The following is a 20,313-nucleotide window of genomic DNA, read 5'->3' as shown; positions in this document are numbered from 1 at the left end:
TACATTTGAGTTCAGCACCCAACAATTTTGAGGGCCGCTGCCAAGGCTTTAATTGTGTCCTCTGGCAAATTGCCACCATCTCTTTAGAAAAAGAGAAGCTTTTTATGCTGTTGGCTCTACTGTTCCAGTAAGAGCAAAGCTTTGAAGCACAGCAAAATCAGTTCTTTGCATTGCTGGGGGCATCACTCTAAGCCTCTTATAGGAAGGGAACACAAAGCCCATTGGGCTTCAGCAAGTGAAAGTGTTAAGCTAATGAAGTCTGTACTAGTAGTCCCATAGGCAGAAATCCTCAATTACTGGCTGGAGCTGCAAGACAGCTTCCTGCAGCAGGTGTGCTTTGCAAAAGAGGTTGGAGGTGTTGTGCTCTAGATGGTCTTTGGCTTTTAATGTTTACCATCCACAGCATGTCACCTGTCTCCAGTTCAGGCCTATGCCAAATGGAGCCTCATGTTACTCTTCTACCAAGCAAAATAAAGTTTTTCCACACTGCAGCTGTTTCTAGCACTGAATGCCACAGGAAGTAATTTAGCAGGAATTCTCTTACTGCTTCTAGAGGTCACAAGACACTCATAGCTGCCCAAATCCTCTAACGTGCACCAGATATAATGGAAGCATCTCAAGAACTTCCTCAAAGAGAACCTGTTTGGCCAACCTCTTCCCCCATGTAATAGGAGGTGAAAGACTACTGGGCCACAGACATAAAGGATAGGGACAGACGTTACACATAAACTGGTTTAAGTGATCAGAAATTGGTTTAAACCTGTAACAGAAGAGAAGCTCAGAGCACATAAATCAGTTTCAAAATGGCCCAAATCAGTTTAAGATAAACCTGGTTGAATGTAGTATCAGAGTTAACCAATCTGGGTCAAACCACTTTATGGAACTTCTGTCCCAGACCCCTTCCTGGTTCAAGTTAGAGTCCTCCAGCATGCTTTTCAGCCCTGGGCTGTGCTGTGCTGTCTGCTTCAGAGAGCAGGGCTGGCCCTTCTCCTCTGTTCCCTCGCTGGAGCAGTGAGGGCTGGCTCACTGGCCCCCTCAGGCAAACCCTGGCTAGGATCTGGGGCCAGGGAGGGGGGTTAAACACCCCTTCTCCTGCTCAGACTTCCTGTAGGCTGTAACTGTGGACTACAAACCCCAGAGGCAACTGGAAGCAGGAAGAGGAAGTGATGAGCAAACCTCCAGAGTCCTGCTAGTGTGATTTTGGACTGCAAATCCCAGAGACCTCAGGAGTAGCAGGAACAGAAAGCAAACACACAGCTCATGTTGGCCACATATCAGAGAGTCTAGCATCACCTGACTTCTGGCCTGAGCCACAGAAGGCATGTGCCTGTATTTGCCGAATCAAAAGTCAATGTCTGTTCATTTGTTTATTGCTTTAATCTTTGCAGTTTACACTGATCTGCAAAGACTGAATCCATTCAGCCTCAAGCTTTTTGACTGTCTGTACTTAGCCCAAGAGGTAGCATGACTGCTGCTCTTTCCAAAGCATGCTCAGCTGCTGAGACTGTTTAAATATCCCTTGTAGGTGCCTGTTTGGGTTTACCAATAAACTCTGGTCATGCGGTGTTGCTTTAGAAACACATTTTGAACATTTTGTATTGTAAAGGCATAACAAACTTGGGGGAGAGCTAGTGTTAAAAGAAGATTTCAGGAAAGTCCTTGTGAACTGAGGGAATGAGTCAGCTGGTTCCATGACAAAAATAATCAGAAAAGTCTCTTCCTCAAGGATTTGTGCACAGTGTTAGACAGCAGATTGGAATATGAACCAGCGCTCTATTCTGAGTAGCAGTGTGCTTTCAAAAGCCTTCTTATGAGGAAGTGAGCATTTTTGTTGGGGCATATTCATTCCTCCGATAGAGAGTGGATGGAAGGTGGGTGGGGGAAGTGGCTTGCAGTTCATCTATCCTGGGATTGTTGGTCTGGCCCCCAGTACAATTTAGAACTGTTCTAGCTAGCACCTCCATTGCCATGGCTTATTAGTTTACAGCAGAGACAGAGAACTGCCAAGCTGCAGGACTGTTGGATCCCCCGTCTCAGACCTGGAGCCTGCCCATTTTGGAATGCCACCTTGTGCTATTTGAATACAGGTTCTACAATGGCAATGCAGAACCGGGGCAAACAGAAATACCTACGTTGACATTCGCACCTAAAAAATGTAGGCTGTCACCTATGAAAGCTTTTGCCTCTCTGAACCAGTTAATCTCCAAGGTATCAACCCACCTTACCTTCTGCCTACCTTCAAACTAGCATGGCTAACTCTCTCTACAGTTTCCTGGAGAGCACAATTTTGTGTCTTCAGTCCGTAGGCATGCCTTTCTATTGCAAGGTCTAAGCAAGGACATTAGTCCCATAGGTCAGTGATTCTCAACCAGAGTGCCGGGACCTCCTGAGCTTCCACCAGGTCTTTTGAAGGGTGCCACAAGGAGATAAGCTAAGCAAAGAAGCACAGGCTCAGGCTTGTCCCTTCCTGGACAATCTTCCACCTGTAGTGCCTGGCCTCTCTGCAAGGAGGTAAACACTGTAATATATCAATTAGTTTTTGAAATTGAATGCCACTCAATTCCTGAAAGTTATGAAGGGGTGCCTTGAGTCCAAAAATGCTGAGAACCATTGCTGTAGGTAGTGGAGAACAGGCAAAGCTTTTGTACTTTGCAATTCTTTTACTCTATCAGTAGCAATTCTCACTTATCTAACAAGTTCGTTCATCTGTAGAGTAATAAGCCAGTGAGTGACTGTGGGGAGGAAACTCAGAGGAGCTGGAAGAAGCAAATCTTCAACTCCTCTTTCAGGACAGAATAGGGGATCATAGCAAGCTGGCACCTATGAGAGGTCATAGGTCCCTGTCACTCTACTGCTGTGCACTAGATGTTAAAACTGATCCTGTACAGGTTGTCAGATTATCAATTAAAAACACTATAGTGGTCACTCTACTTTGAGGAACACTGACCAATGCTGACCAACAGGGAAATGATCTCCAACATAGGCTACTGGTAGGGGGTGCACAAGGGTGCACATGCCCCCCCTGACAGGGCTGCTGCCATCAGCAGCTTCTGCAGGTGCCCCCCCAAGTTCAGGAGGCACCAGTCACTCATGATCTCCAGCCTCCCTCCATGATCTAGGTCACGGGTGTAAAACATATGGCTTGTGAGCCAGATCCGGCCTGTAAAACTCTTTCATCTGGCCAGCAAGTTACCCAAAGTTGGGGGGCATGGCTGGTGGAGTATGACCTGCTGCAAAATTTCAGGGTCCCTGGCCCCAGTGAAAATTGTGATCAGTGACAGAGGGGTGAGTGAGGGCTGTTCAGATACAGCCCTTGCCTCACTGCCATCTGTCCCCTACTAGCACTGCCATCCTCTCCCCACCTGTGCAGCTGCCCAGTCCACACTGCCACTCACCCTTGGATCCATATCACTGGCCCCAAACCTAGACCCACCACAACTGCTGTGAGGTCCACAGATCTGGTCATGGAGGAGCCCCCCACCTCTGGTCTGGATCCAGCTCAGGGCCTTGGGGTGAGTTTGATATCCCTGCTTTAAGTTTTTTCCCCTTCTGAAGTATCAATGTTGGCTATGCACAGAGGTACTTAGCGGACCAATGGTCTAATCTGTTAGGATTGCATTCCTCTGTGTATGACTAGCCTGTTTGCTGCACTTACCCATGGAAAGTCAAAGCCATCACCTTCTCATGTGGTTCAAATTTAAGACCTGCTATTCTAAATGCCTCACGAGCTTATGGACACCAGGGAAAAAAAGACAAGCCATGACTTGCATCAACATAATCTACTACAGCAAAACTGCTGACTGCTTTAAATATTTAGTGACACGCAAGTGGAAGTGAAAACAGGTATTTCAATAGGGCAGAATCAGTGTGAGACTTACAATGCAGGATACCAAGAGCTGAAAAACCCAGCTCTTCTTTGAAAAGACAATGGAACGCATACAATTCTACTGAAGTCAGGCTCCTGAGGGGTGGGCGGAGAAGGAGTCTCTTTGTTTGCTGGCTTGCACAGAACATCGTTCAAAGACTCTGCTAAATGGAAGTATTGGTATTTTATTTTTAAATACATTTCATGGAAATTGTTTTTTCAACCTAATGGGAGCCATCAGCCTCAGCAGGTTGTGACAGCTATTGGCAGGAGAAGGTTGCAACCTAACTCCCTGCTCTGGAGCATTTTAGAAAAAAAAAGTTCAAGGTAGAAGAGAGAATCATTGTATTTCCTTAGGGCCACTGAAAAAAACTGTTTTTCACAATGTTTTCCTGTTTCATGTCCAGTTCTACCACTGCCCTTGCATCTCATGATTAGGGAATTTTTCCTCCCTTATTCTCCAAATTAGTTTCCCACCTACAATCCTAATTTCAGCCTATTACTCCTATTTACGCCCCTTTGTACCTCATCACATTTTAAGAGAGAGTGGGTGCATCTATACAAGATGTTTACTGCAGACAGAGCTGTCCCTAGGGTACAGTGAATTGGGGGAACCTCCCTGCGCCCCACACTTGGGGTGCCCATGGAGCCGGGTAGAGCAGCTGTGGCCCCTCCTGTGAGGCCCGCCTGGAGCTGGTGGCTCAGCCCCACGCTTCAGAAGAAGCACAGAGATTCCCCCCCCTTTGCAGGGGTACCATGGCCCCCGCACAGTGTTAAGGGGGACCCTGCACAGGCTGATATGCCCCAGGCCCTACACTTCCCTAGGGTCAGCTCCAACTGCAGAGCTGCCTAATTACCTCCACAGTAAAGTCTCCACATCCACACATGCAGCCCTATTAGGCTGCAGTAAACTAATGAAGTCTGCTGTAGGTTAGTACTTGTATTTACAAGTACTATCTTATGGCAGAATTATTTACTGCACCAGAATGTGTGTATAGATGCTGACAAGGCTGGCTGGGGTACGGGCTGCTTGCTGGCTAGCCCTGCACTGGAGCACCCTTGTGCCCCAGTCAGTCCCTCCACAGCATGTTGGGATGGGCTGGAGCAGCCATGGACTGGCAGGCTGATCCCTAAGCCCAACCCAGCTCTCAACTTGCTGCAGTCCCATGTGCACATGTAAATGTGGCTCCCAGGAGCAATAAGTTCTGGCACGATGTGTGTTGGAGTTTATTGTTTTGCATTAATTGCACGTGTAGACACACCCAATATTAAGCATTCAAAAACACCTGCATGATTTAGGGACCCAAGTACCCTTTTCAGAATGGATTTAGGCATTTGCTGTCTGAGCTGGAGTGAAAGTCAATGACTAACGACAAATCTGTTTTTCAGTCACAGCATTTACTTCAGTGTAGAGTTTGCTTTATACCAAGTGGCTGTCTGTCTCGTGCTGAGTTCTGTGCTGCTCCACCTTCATCTACCTTTCCAAAGAAGCAGGGTACAGGTATCGCAAGTCATACCTCACCCATGATTGTTTACTTATATGGAAAACAATAAATTTTAAATCCTGTTAATACTATTTAGCAGCCTCCTCTCTAGGAAGTTTCAGCAAATACAAATAATAGTTTGGGGACCAATGCAGTAAATACTTCTTTATTTATGTTTCTACACCCTAATCTTGAAGAGAATGATGCACATGCTTGACTTCCCACACATATAATCCTCTTTACATCCTGCAATTTCTTACATGCATGCCTTTATAGGATGGAGGATCCTAGTTTTGACTTCTTGTTAGTCTGCCAAAGTCTTGGAATATTTTCTTTAGACATGGGAAAATTGCTATAATTATATCTGTGTTATTATAGTGTAAATATCATGGAAGTGGTTTTATAGTAATTTAAAACAATTTTAAAGGCACATAAATCAAAGTCACTTTGAAACAACAGGAACTTAGCATCCAGCTAATATACACATATGAAATTCAGGGCTTGCAAATGCAATTTCTCCACAATTGTTTGTTAATGTTTATGTACCGTGTTTCAGTCCTGTGTAAACTTAGGAGATGAGTTCAGACAACTTGGGAGGAAATAGTGTTTGTAAGTGTAGGAAAGATAATAGATTCTTATTCAAACACACGACAGAAAGGGTAGCATATGGGAGGCTACCTGTAGCCTACTCTTACCTTTCTGGCATCAAAGCATAGCCTTGTCTGTCTGCCCTCTCTCTTAGGCAATTTCATGATTTGCTACAGTTTAGCCATCCAGCCAGACTACAAAAGCTTCCCTTCTTCAGTTTTGTACTCAGGATATATTCAAGGCCCTTTGCAAACCACAGCCTTGGCTTGTGTTGATACACAGTTAATCAATAGCACAAGTAACATGTAGTCAATGGGCAGAATAACCTGCCCTGCCTTACAAACTGCACAAAGGGACATTTCTCCTATTTTCTCTGAAAGTCCCAGCTGTGTACCCAAACAGAAGTCACCTCTCAGTTTATAGTTCAAGCCCTCTCTGCCTCATTTGCCCACAACCTCTTTCTTTACTCGCTTCATCCCTTTTTCCAGGGGCCATCAAGAACTTACTTGTCTTCATACCTCATGTCCAAAACATTCCCAGCTTCCATAACAAACCCCTGGCACAGAGGGGTTTGTTATATATGCCCTGCCATTTCTTCCCAGCATGCTCTACTGTTTCAGCCCACAGGTGCAGGGGACTTGCACTACCCCCTCCAATCCTTGCAAACTTCATGCACTAGCATGCACCGGTATGAAACTGAATCAGACCCAGGGCTGTGCTGGACCAGTAGGGTTCCTTAACAGACCATTGCACACTCTGGTATATAGCATTTAGAATCACAATAGTTTACAAGATATTAAAAAAACAATATTAAAAAGGGGATTTTTGCCTTTCTATGGCCAGAGTGTTCTTTTCATAGAAGGGCCATCTGACCGCAACTTCCATTTTCACAAGCAGCTCACTGACTTCAGAATCTAAACCAACACATCTGTAAACTTCCTAAATTTCCAGGACTGAACTCAGACCAGGCATGCTAAGCAGAGACTTCTACTGTTTGAGCTGTAAACCTAACTGCATTAGTTCACAGAAAGCTGTCCTCTCAAAATGGGAGATGGACCAGGCAATGGGTCTACTCCTCTCAGCCCATCAGTAGAAAGTACTTCTGACCCATTTGCTGCTCCAGAGAAACAGGACAGGCTACTGGGCCACATGCCAAATCTGAAAAGAAAGCCAAGCCAGGATTCTCTTGACTATTTCTTTCTCATCTTTTCTTACTTCCAACCTACAGATGCTTGGTAGCTCCCAGCCATTTCCATTACAGTGTCTGCAGCTTTGGTGGCAGGGGGGCTTAGTCTGAGAATATTCTTGCCCATTCACTATGTACTGGCAAAATTTTCCCCAGGAAGACAAGCCAAAGAGGAAAAATGATGATTTGCAACTGGTTAGGGAAACTAGATAGGGGAGTCATTACCAACCTGGTATATAATATAATGTGTCTATGGTTTATTAATGTGCTGTTTGTGAGTGAGGTATACAGCTTGGTTGCTAATAGAGTGTTTAAAATTTATGTTGACATTAGCCTACTAATAATGTATTCAGAAACAGTAAAATATCTCACCCTCACAGTAAAATATTGGACCCTCCCTCCAATAAGACAGTAGCTTTGAAAGCTCTGTCTGCTGTGGCAAGCTCAGACTTCCCAATGATGCTCATCTTCCGTGGTCTTGCTGCTTTATACATTACCTCTCACATATTGCATGCGAGGAAACCCTCCATCTTTTTCACTTTAATCTTCAAAACTCACCCAAACTACGTTTGTTTGTTGAAGCCTGTGTATTGTGTCACATTCAGGCTCCATTACTTTGGCATTGCAGCATGTAGATTTGCAGTCCTAGATCAGATTGGTGTTTTGGACCCAATGTACACTGAACCAATGGAAACATTTCCACTGAATTTGTTGGTTTTTGTACCAGGACTTGGCTTCTTATTTCTAAGATGTCAGAGGCAGCAAAGGGCCAAGTGACTGGAAAAGAGGGAAGTATCTTCCAGACTACAAGATTTAGGAGGGACCTGAACAGACTTGCGGATTAGTGTTTTGTAAATTCCTTTTGAGATCTCCGATATCTCCGTTCTAATCCTCAAAGGGAACTTACAAAACATCTTTTGTAAATGAAGCTGTGAACTTCACTTAATAAATCTACTGGATACAAAAAATCATGGACTACATAGAGACATTAAATTTATGACACATTACAATCTGCCTGACATCTGATTCACCAAGTACCTGCCTGACCTGACCTCTTACATTCTTCCCCCCCTTTTCTCCCCTCCTCTCCCCTACTTTTATGCCCTTTGCCCTGATTTCCAACTATTTCTGTTTTTTTACCTTATATTATTACCACTGTAGCATTTCTCTTCGGCTTCCCCCCCACCGTTTTCTTCCCTTCTTTAGCTCGTTTTTCTAATTTTACCTATTTATATGATCACTGACATCCTGTCACACTAAGCTTCTCTCATGCCCGTTTTCCTGATCTCCTACTATTTCCTTTTCCACAGACAGCCTCTTTTCTACCTTGTATTTTATCATTATATGTTTCCCTTTGGCCTCCCTCACCACCCTTGCTTTCCCCTCCCTTACCTGCTTTACGTTTTGTCTTTCTAAGTTCTCCCTATTTACATTTTCACTGACATCCTGTCACACTAAGCTTCTCTCATGCCCGTTTTCCTGATCTCCTACTATTTCCTTTTCCACAGACAGCCTCTTTTCTACCTTGTATTTTATCATTATATGTTTCCCTTTGGCCTCCCTCACCACCCTTGCTTTCCCCTCCCTTACCTGCTTTACGTTTTGTCTTTCTAATTTCTACCTATTTACATTCTCACTGACACCCTGCCACACTTTTAGCTTCTCATTCCTTGGAGTCTCAGAACAGCAGACTCCCCAGGCCTGAAGAAGGGTGACTGCACCTGAAAGCTTGCCAAGAACTTTTTTCCAACTACTCCTCTTTTATTAGACCAACTATCACATCTACTCAAAAAACACCTTTCCTGCCAACACAGCTACAACCAGAGACCTAGTGAAATAAATAAAAATACTAACAGAAATTATAGAGAGATCAGGCCCTGTATAGGTTTTTTTTTTCCAGTGAGAGAAATAGATCATTTAATGCTACCTTAGAAAACAGAAGGAAATCTGCTTCTTCCCTCTGGTCTCCATCCCAACTCACCAACCAACTAGATTCCATATCTCTATTTGGCAGAGAGCTCAGGAAAGCTCCAAGACAGAACTGGAAAAAGCAACTGGAAAGTATGTTCAAGTTCAAGGACATTTGGGTTCAGTGTGTGGGTGCTGCTAGAGAGAATGCTTTTAATTAGAACGGAAGGAGCCTCTCAGAATCAAGACAGCAGTTTTACTCTGTGGTTTATGGTGCTGCAGGCTTTAACAGACCTAGTGATTTTCCTTGTTTTGATTGTTTTTTCCAGGTGAAGAGTGAAGGCCCAAAACTGGTGCCTTTTTTTAAAGCCACTTGTGTCTATTTTGTCCTCTGGCATCCAACTTCCAGCCCTTCCTGGTTCAGTGCCCTCATCAAGTGTCTGCCCATCTTCTGCTTATGGGTTTTTCTGCTGGCACATGGGATCAATTTCCTAATTGCACATCGAAGTGCCAACAGGATCTTGGCTGGATTAATATTCTCATCAGTAGGGGATGCCTTCCTCATCTGGCAGGAGCAAGGTTACTTCATTCATGGTAAGCAATGTGCCAGTCCTAAAGGAATGAAATGGTAACTGGGCCATCACATTATTTAGTTCTGGATTGCTGGGTCATATACAGTGTTTATACATGTGCTCCAGGATGCTAGGGGTGGGGAAGGAGGGGCAGTGCTTTAATTAGAGTGGCTCAGAGAGCTAATTAAAGTGCCCAGAGCATCTATCAGTGTCCCTGCAGTGAAAAATACCAGTAGGGGAGCTTTAAAGCACTCATTTGAACATTAGTTAACTAAAGCTTGTTGGAGGCACTTTAACTAAAGCTTATCAATTAACAGAGTCTGCTCCAATGCATTGCAATTACAGTGCATCACAGCAGTGTCAACATACATGTATAGGCACCCATAGTTTCATTATTCATCCAGTATTAACTTAAGCAAGGTGAGAGACTTATCCCTTGCATAAAGCCATTGCAATTAGAAGAGTCTTGTCATGGATGATTGCCCCTAAACACTTCTGCTTCCTCATTCTGAGATCTGACAGCAAATTGGTGTCCAGGTCAGGCAGATGACTACATATGCCAGGGGTCACTTGCTGGTTATCACCTGGGCTGGCAGGAGTAACATTCAGGGAAAAAGAAAAGGAAGTTCCCCATGACATTCAGCCCTGAGCATCTAGCTGGTCCGTGAAGGGTATTCAGTCAGTCTTCCTATTCAGAGATCACAGCTAAACTGTACATCATACAGCTCCCACTATAATGCAGAGAAGCCAAGGGGAGTCCCATGCTTGGAGGTGAAGGTGGGCGCTAGAAGCCATGACATCAAAAGCCTAGCCCTAGCTGAAGCGAATCAGTCAGCCCAAGATGATTTTGCAAGACAGTTTTGAGGCTAACAAGCAGGAGCATCTTGAGGGTGACTATGAGAACCCCTGGCAGAAAGAAAGGATTGATTTATTTCTTTCTTGTCCCACTTAAGACTGTGAGGAGGTTACTCTGAGGTGCTCATCTTGGTGGAAGTTGTATTGTATGTTGGGAAGCTGTTCCCCAGAGTCCAAGTGTACCCACTGGATCTATACTTTTGCTAGCTGCACCAGACCTCTAATCCTACTCATAGCAATGGACACAAATGTTACCCCATGTTGTGCCCCACTAGTACTTGTTTCTTACTAACTGGCCCCATCTGTGTTCCCAGGCACTAGCTCACCTTATGGGTATTAACTGTGGCCTCCAGCCACCCCCAGGCCTTAATCTTGATTCATTCACTGTGTCCTCTAGCCCCATCTGTCTGCATCACTCAGCATACAAGGCCCTATTTATTTCTCTAGGCTCCTGGACCCGTCTTAGCTCCATCCCCTCTACTTAAGCCTTGGCTATGAGCCTCTTGACCTAAGCCTAGCCTTTCTCTCCTTTTTCCCACCTCAGCTCAGGCCTATGTCCTCTTAGCCACAGCATATCTGTATCTCAATTCAGCCTTTGGCATCTTGGCTTTACTCTAACCTGGCATCCAACCCTCCAGACTTCAGGCCCTTCTCCTTGCAGGCCTAGAGACACAGGAGGCCCCAGGTACCCCACCACATGATCCTCTGTCTACTTCTACAGCCACAAGCTAGTTCTTTGGTCACAAGCAGACATCAGCCACCTGTTTCCAACCAATATGCTTGAAGTTCCTCTGAGTCACTGTGCTGCTACAAGACCCTCATCCCTACTCTCTAGATCCCTACCAACCCTTTGAATACCTTGTCTAGCTTGCAGCTTGCTCCCAGACAGCCTAAGCTAGTAGAGACATCTCTTCTTACAGCACTCAGAACCCTACTGCCTCAGGAACCCAAATTTATATCCTCCAAGTGCCACCTTTTCCAGGTAGGTGTGCTCCTGACTGGCCGCAGGTTTGCTCTTTCCACTTAATGAGCAACAGGCTGCTGTTTTCCTAACTGTGTTGTCTTTGTTTCCCTCCTACCTAGCTTGAGCTCCTGCCTGTTGCCTGGCATCTAGCTCCTGAGTCATTACTTGCATCCATATAGCTCTCTGGCTAGCTACTCTCCTAGAGGGAGCCCTTACTCATCTGCCTGCAGACCTTCCCACTGCACTTTCCTTCTTATAGTAACAAGAGCCTCTGGCTCCCTGTTATCCTGCCTATATTCTATAAAGAGAATGCTACATGGCAAAACCCCCCCTCCGAAAAACCCAAAAACTACATGCCAAGAATGTTTTGAGAAACTTAGCTCAGTGTCAGAGGAGGCACAACAAAATTGTGGGCAGTCAGGACCTAATAATTTAGATCCCAATGCTTTTCACCTTCAGCAATGCTCCCTTTAGCTTCAGAAAGCCAGGGCAAATCATGAGTTTTTGATTCCTTCATTTAATTGGACTGATAGAATTCCTGAAATCAATATCCAGCAGCCCAGTTGCTTCAAACACTCCATTGACTGCAGCTGCTGACAACTGCACTGGGAAAATGCAGTGAAATGAGGCAGCCTCTCCTATTCAGGATGTTTTCAGGCTTGAATGGTGGAGACTTCTGTCCCACCGTCCCAAACAGGTCAATGTTTTATCTTTTCTGGCATACTCCTGAGCTCAGATTCTTTCAGGAAGGGGAAGAATTTGAGATGCCAACTATGAAAAACCAAATGCCATGAATCTAGCTTCAATGCTGCTCTTTAAGGGCTTATCCACAGCCCATTAAAATTCAACAGAAAGATGTTTACTCATTTCAGTGGGCTTTGGATTATGTCCTAATTGCCCACAATTTTGTTGTGCCTCCTTGATACTGAGCTGAGTTTCTCAAAACATTCTTGGCACGTGGCTCTCTGTTATTTTACAGCCTTGATCTGATCTGGGGGTCCACCTCTCAGCTAGCCAGGATATACCTGAGAGCTGTCTCCTAGTGAACAAAATGGAAGGGGCAGTGTCATCAACCTCCCCCCCACCAACACCTGCTTGCTGGTTGAGAACTGCTGCTTTGGGGGATTTAGACACATTTTTTTCCCCATTAAGTTACATAAAATGTGTATATAATATTCCTATGAAGTATTATATACTGTGAAAATATCAGCTTTCATATTGAGTTTTTTTCACAGGCTGATGTTAAACATTTGGCCTTTTGAGTTACCTTAGCAATCTTGAATACTAGTGAAGGATACAACTGACAGATTTGAGCTTCAGGCACTTACTGACAAGATATACACCAGAATCTTTGCCCTCCTCTAAAAAAAATACAGTTTCTCCTTGTTTAAAGCTCATATGTTAGAGCTGAAATAGTCCAAATTTTGACACTGTTCTTTAAGGACATTTCAAATTTAAGTATCAAATAAAAAGAAATGTTAACCAAATTTTGTTTCCAACCCCATTAATATAGCTTTCAGTCTGAAAAAAGAGAGTTTTGGAGCTGGTTTTCTATGAATAATTTTGAGAAGAGTTTACTAAAGGGCATTTGTTTGTGATTTTCATAGGGAAGTGAAAGCCCTGACGACTTATTTTTGATCTGATATCTTTTTTCCCCCCTCTTCTGCTCTTTCAATCAGCTAATAGAAAAGAGCTTTGCAGGTAGCTTCCTCTTATATGTAGTAGATATTTGGTAACTGTAAAGTTCATCTTACTTGATGATAGACATTTTAAAACAATTCAAACAATGTAAGCAGGGAATGACATAAAAAGCAGACAAGTCACTTGACATGAGGTTGGAGCCTCCTCTATTGGGAAAGGTCAGGCAAGGTAGCCAAGTCAGTTGCTTGTGCTGCAAGTGGTCCATAATGAAATGGGAAGAAGAACAAAAAGATGCAGAGGGAAAAGGCTGAATTGGCTGGAAATTTGTATTTGCAGAGCTTGGTTGGGAAGGCTTGTCTGAGTAAGGGCTCTGTCCAAGTATGAGCGTGTAATCTGCAAGCCTTTCAATTACAGAATTAATGTATACATTTTCCAGTAGTTAAGATTTTCTCTTCTTTTATCTATTTTCTGGCCTTTAGCCACTCCCACTCCAAAATGAGCTTTTTGGAAGCAGCTTATCTCTTATCTGTGTCTAACTCAGAATGTATCAGAAACCTCTTCCTCTTTCTGATTCTCCTTTTATTGTTCTCCTTTTTTCTTGTTTCCTCCTCCATTATTTACTTTAGCAGCACCAAACCAGTAGGGTCAGTAGGATTATACCAGGGATACATTTGACATATTGTCTCATCCTTTACTTTTACTGATGCGTGACTTTTTCTTCCCCTGGCACTTCATAGGTGTCTGTTTCATTTCCATGGCTCTTCCTCTACTGTCATGTCAGAAAGCTGCCTGTGTCACAAAGGGTTTTGGAGCTAGTATTCTAGGAATAGCTAAAGGCCATTTGTTTGTGATTTTTATGGGAAAATATTTCAGTTTCATTGAGTTTTCCCTCAGCCCCCCACAACTTTCCATGAACAATACCCATCTAGTCCTTCCTTGCCTTTCCCACAGGTTTGTTTTCTAACTTGATGTTTTCAACTTGATGTTATTTTCTTTAATCCTACCCCTGGCTTTTTTACATAATGTCAGTAAACCCTTTGGAAAAGAAACCTCTCCTGACATCTGCTTGGAAGTATTCTCACATTCCTTAATTTCATATAGGCCTTTATGGTGTTTTCCCATTTGATGTAGAACAAATAATTTTTCTTCCAGCTTCTTGGTAGTTTCCCTGGTCCCTACATTTAACTCCTGGAATTTTTTTCACTTCCTGTTCCCCAAATTACTTTGGTTATTCTCCTTTGCACTTCTCTTTTACCTCCTTCCCTTTTTCCATATCATTCATCTTCTTCAGTGCCTTGCTTTCTGCATGTGGTGTCTGACGTACCTCTCTCTGTACATCTTCCATTCTGTGTATGGCAGTGCTGCAGTGGCTTGGTAGGACATAGAAACACTCATGGTGGAACTTCATTCTGATGTTCACCAAAGGTGAAGACACCTCCCTCTGACTGAGATGCTTCAGTACAGTGTTTTGGCATATGGTTGTAATAAACATGTACAGCAAACCTCTCACTGCTATTTCAGTGACTACGGAGTCCCTACTCCCCTGGTACCATAACATAGTGATCTGCTTTTCAGTCAATGGCCTGCTGCATTAGATTGCAGCTGATTCAGATTCTTTTCACTGTTCAATTCTTAGTGTGCAGGCCTAAAATCTCATGTCTGAAAGACTACCTTTTTTCTTCTCTATACATAATTGCAGAGGTATAATGACCAGGGCCTACACCCTGAGTGGCAGCAGGGGTGGTGGTAGGGGCTGGACTGGTTGCAGAGGTGGCTACCAGTTCTGCACCTCCTCTAAAAGGACACCTGAGTCTGATGTCTTGGTATCTGGTGTCTTGGTCACCCACCGCTCATTTTGCTACTGGATAATTCATGTATGGGGATTACAAAGGAGGTTATCAAAGAGAGGATTTCACTTCCTGTGACTATAGGTACTCAGGTCATTTCTTAAGGAAGCATTTTGTCTGGTAAGGATGGCCTTCTCTACAGGCAACTCTGTATTAAGATTATTCTTTTGAAGAAAGGGGTTCAGATTTTCAAAACATTACAGTGGGAATTTTACTGCTAGGAGCTGACTGAGACTTCATCATAAATAATGAACCCTATACATTCCCACCTTTCCTCCATTGGGTTCCTGATTGTGATGGGGTAATGTTTGCTTGTCACTCTGATTAAAGCTCACAGTCACTGTGACAATGTCTCTTTCCAGGTTTGCTGATGTTTGCCATTACACACATCCTGTACTCCTCAGCCTTCGGGATGAAGCCTTTGGACCTGAAAGCTGGCATTGTGATGGTCCTCATCTCCTGTTCCTGTTATACCTTCCTTTATTCCTACCTCTCAGGCCCATTCACCTACCTGGTGGCTGTTTACGTTGCACTGATCGGCTTCATGGGCTGGCGGGCCATTGCTGGGGTGCAACTGTGCAATGACCTTTGGACTTGGACCAAGCTTTCAGCCTGCATTGGTGCAATGCTTTTCATGGTGTCAGATCTGACCATTGCAGTTAACAAGTTCTGTTTTCCTGTGCCCTACTCACATGTCATCATCATGGCCACTTACTACGCAGCCCAGATGCTCATTGCACTCTCAGCTGTGGAGAGCAGGGATGAAGAGGACTTCAAAAAGAGGAACTAGATGGAATGCCAGCAGGTTCATGAACTCCTTAGGTATCACTGGGGTGCTGAAGCTGCTTTCATCTCTGAGAGAGAACAACTCCTTTTCTCTAGGTGCATTGGTGATATAGTTTTGCTTCTTTGAAGCACTATCTTTGGGGCTTCTTTTTAGCTGGCTCTCCCTAAATGCAGCTTACTTCACTGTGGAGTCCACATCAGAAATGCTTAGACTGTTCCTGCAGTAGCTACTCATAGATCTTTTCTTCTTTGAAAACTTCAGGAGTCCTCTCTAATGCTACGTTGTATTTGTTAAGCATGAGGCTGGTGCTGAATGCTGTGGAAGGAGAGGGCTAATTTAAAGAGACCATAAAAAAAGGCTGCATGGTGCACTGGGTTGAGACTTACTTTCAACTCTGGACATACAACTCCAAATCCCATCTGAAGTGATAAGTGAAAAGGAGTTTAATCTAGTTTCTAAGCTAGTCCCATTTACATGCATTACAAAACCGCTACATTGTGTGAGGCAGTTGATAGTTTCTGCTCAAAGGATGACCGTGATTAAATAGGCAAAAGGGTCTTGCAGGTCAGGACTGAGATGCATTAGCAAAACATTTGGCAGGAAATTCTCACTCTACTTGGTTTGAACCAAGGCTCTTTCATTGTTCCAGATTCATTCAAGCTTTTCCTAAAAGGCCATTTCAGGCTTTTTCTGGCTAATGTGAATGCTATCAAGCATTTAAAACATGGCAGACTTACAGTGACAACAGCAGAACGCAATGACATTCAGAGACTGTGAAAACAGGAAATGAGAAGGTTTCTTTAAGTGGATAGATTACAATCCAGGGACAAGTGCCTAAAGGTAGGTGGCAGTTTTAGCAGTCATTTTTCAGCATGTGTCATCTTGGTTTAAGATAATCCTGTAGAGCAGTTCCAAGGTGTGATGGAGCATTGGCTCTACCTTTCAATATCAGACCTCCACCTGTGTCACCAGTGGCCTTGTTGGCTCAGTTTGTCACCCAGGAAATCCCATGAACTTCCACTCTGCCTTCAGCAAAGGTGTTTTGGAGCCCCCGAATCAGTGACAATATTTGGGCCAACTACATAAGAATTCAAAATCAAGGTAAAGTATTAAAACAGGAAGCACTTCACACAATCCAATCTGGAACATAGCACTTTGAGCACTGTGACAGTTATTCCAGCCAGAGGTCTCTGGATCCCTCATTAGAGTGAACAAGCAACTGTTGTACCTATGAGCTTGGCAGAATTTCAGCAGCATCTGCTTATTTAAATAAGGTCAGTGGGCTTTTCTCTATTGCCACATGTGTACACTCATATGTACATGCACAGTTGTACAGTGTTAGCAACCATCATATGCAAACAGAGGTATTAACAGGACCAAGGGTGCATTGTACTAAACATAATACAGTAGGGTTGGGGGGGGGGGAGGGTCAGTCTCAGTAATGAATCATAATTGTGTTTTATCCCTGGGTTCAATTTTTGTTGAGACTGGAATCTGACAATTAAGCCAATCATTAGGCTAATAATTGATAATACTTGGCATTCATTATGCATAATCTTCGCTTTCTGAGGTATAACTAGGAAGCTTGGCAGCCTGAGCAGCATCTGTCGGCAAGCAGGCAGCAGTGGCGGCTACCGTTCTTATGCCTTTTCTAAGTCAATGCCTGGGGCTTGTGTTCTGCTCTCTTGTTTGTCCACCCCCTAGTTATGCTACTGTATGTTATGCTGCTGCTTGGAATACTATCCATCGTATATGTCTGCTGTGTAGTTCCTTTCTTATGAAACTGGCTCTTCTAGACCAAATGTCTTATTTGCTTTCTTTTTTTCCCCCAGCCAATGGCAAAGAACCAACCTGATGTTCACTTGCCTTTGTAAAACTCCCACTTTAGATACAGCTTCCTGAAAAGAACTGTTCTGTGTATTCAAAATGGCGTATCCCTTATTCTGTCATCACATTTTCCTTGATGCCATGGATTCATTACAGAATCAGAGACACTAGAGAGAGAGATGGGAAAACCCATTCCATTACATTCCTGGCTCTTTGGTCATTTGTCAGAGTAGGATTTTCTTCTTCCTTTAGAGTCCTTCCTTCCTGTAAAGAACTCCAGTGAGGTTATGTTTTAACCATTTTTTCTAACTGTTATTGTGATTCCTCCTTCACGTGGGATGCTTGACACTGGAATCTTTTTCTTTCCCAGTCATTCATTCCCTCCAATGAATTGGCTTTATATATTGCAGGACTGCATATATGGGCTGAGCTGCTGCCCCAATTTCTCTTTAAAGCTTAAAAAATGCTTCAAAGTGTTTCATGTGGATCACCACTTATAAGGAATCCAACTGGCTTTCCAAATGAATATGAAGGGGAAACAAGTAAATCGTATAGTTTTTGTTCCCTTTGTTGAATCCCAATAGGGTCCCTTTAACATTTATCTTGTGATTAAGCACTGTGAGACCCTTACTCCCATTGCTCAGGGAAGTTACTTATGAGTAGGCTCATTGCTTCTAGTGAGGCTACTTGGGTGAATAACTACTTCTGAATGCGAGTGAGGTGTTCACAGTAAGGCCCTGTGTTGAGCATGCTTCATATTTGTGTCTAGCATGTCTGAGCCTGATCCTGTGTGTTCCTTCTGCGAATGGCAATACTCTCACCGAGTCTCTGCTACAGCCCTGCTCCCTGTGGCCCCTGGGGACTTACCACTGTTCAGCTTAGTCCAGATACAGCTGGAGCTTTTGCTCTTTCTAGCTTCACTGTATTCCCTCAGGAAGGTCACTCCCATTTTTCCCTGTTATTAAATATTGAAGGGAAATGGAAAGGTTTTCCTGGAGGAACTATAGCACTTAGAAGAGACACTAGCAGATCTAACATAGTCCCAAATGTCAAGTTGGGAGTATTCACAATTGGTGTAAATGGGTTACTTTGAAATGCTTTTCAGTGGTTATGCTGATTTACATCATCTGTATTATGCTAGTCAGGGTTTGCTCAACCCCCAGTTTAAGGGCCAAATGCAGCCTGCAGAGCCATGGCCTGTGGAGCTCTCCACACGTTGGGAAATTTGGTGGTAGAGGATCGGTACCGATTAACACTGCTGCTCCTCCCCTGCTGCCAGATTTTCACACCCCACATGACTAGATCAGCCCCAAGTCAGGCTGTTGCCATGTGGCTGAATAGGGCCCTGGCAGCACCTGCCCCGAGTGCCAGCCTGGGCCCCCACTGTGGCAGGGTGGGCCCACTGGCTAGATCCAGCCTGCAGATGGACTTGGCACCACCTGTCTGGCTTGTGGGGCAAAAAGGTTGGGCACCACTGTGCTAGTTAGTATGGGAAACAAGCATTTCCTTCATAACACCCAGCATGTTTCAGCGAACATAACCAATGTTTGCTGACCATGCTTACCCTCTGGAGTCATCTTCTGCTGGAGCACGCACGAGGAAGTAGTGTAACTCACACAGGCCTGTATAATCTCCGCCTGCTAATGCTGTTGCATAATATTGGCACCAGAGGAATTCTGTGCCTGCCTGAAATCAACTGCTATAAGAGGTTTATACCATGCAGCATCTTCATTCATCAGTTTTGCTTACCTCGTGGCCCCAGCTTGAACCCTGCCTTGCTGCTCTTTGCAGATGTCATTTGCTGTTATATGGCCAGACTGATTGCAAACTTCTTCTTGTCATAAAATAAGCCAGCTGGAGAAAATATGTGTGGTCAGTGCTAAAACTGCTTGCTGGGTAGTGTGACCAGAGTCCAATGAATAGTGAGTTGAAATATTTAACTATCCCTTATTGCTTTGGCATATCTGTTCCTCACTGTCTTTTCCAAGGATCCCTACCCCACTTTTGCAAAAAATAAGGAATACCATTAGTACCTTTATTTAAATGTTGTAAGCTCCCACACTTACAGTATTGTCTTCGGCTGTGGAGATCAGTATTCTTCAGTGTCCAGAAGAAGATCCCATTAGTTTTCTCCAAAATTTTCATTCAACCTGATTTCAGTAATTTTGTGGGCAATATCAGGCCTTGAACCTGATGATAGGAACTAATTAGTATAAATAGGAATAAATAGTGTTAATATATTGCCAGTTCAGTGTACGGCAGCTAATACAAATAGAGTATGATTCCTGTAAAATGTGCTGTTGCTTCCAGGGGCTCTGTGAAGACAGTGAGAGTTGGGCTGTGTCCCAGGCCCTGGCTCTTAATCTCCCAGATCAGTTTCCCTTCCCCCATCCAGCTCTGTGTGTGGTTTAATCTGTACTACTTGAACAAAACCATTTTCCCAGAGAGTGTCTTGCTGGGAAAATGCCAGCTGCTATGGACACAGAAACAGGGAGCAGTTCATGACAAGTGTCTGTGTTTGACCCTCTCTCCTGGGCTGATAATAGTTGTTGTGACACTAGTGAAAGCCAAATAAGAATGGAGAGCACATAACTGACTGGTTCTTTTCCAATATTTTCCTGCCTCTCCTACAGTTTTTCTTTGCCTTTTAAATTTGAGGGTTTTGTTCCATTTTCCTGACTTTACATTCCCTTTAGAAGCAAAATCTTTAAGGAGTGCTTTTTGGCACAACAACCTTACAGGAAGGGAGTACAAGCAATGTACATACAGTACATTGTATTCTTGGGCCT

At 43.9% G+C, this 20,313-nt stretch overlaps 1 protein-coding gene across 1 annotated transcript in view; it reads left to right on the top strand.

Moving 5' to 3' along the window:
• The window catches only part of TMEM86A (transmembrane protein 86A), a 39,142-nt gene extending 22,362 nt beyond the window's left edge, over positions 1-16,780 (top strand). Inside the window, exons 2-3 of the mRNA XM_019552038.1 lie at positions 9,361-9,625; positions 15,273-16,780. Of these exons, the coding sequence (XP_019407583.1) occupies positions 9,361-9,625; positions 15,273-15,700 (693 nt within the window). The 3' untranslated portion in view covers positions 15,701-16,780. The remainder of the gene's footprint in view (positions 1-9,360; positions 9,626-15,272) is intronic.
• The last annotated feature ends 3,533 nt before the right edge of the window (positions 16,781-20,313 follow it).

The sequence above is a fragment of the Crocodylus porosus genome, unplaced genomic scaffold (assembly GCF_001723895.1).
Source record: "Crocodylus porosus isolate Cpor-Errol unplaced genomic scaffold, CroPor_comp1, whole genome shotgun sequence".
NCBI classification, from domain to species: Eukaryota; Metazoa; Chordata; order Crocodylia; family Crocodylidae; genus Crocodylus; species Crocodylus porosus.
Note: the sequence above shows the minus strand (reverse complement) of the source record. Positions and strands in the feature narration are given on the sequence as shown.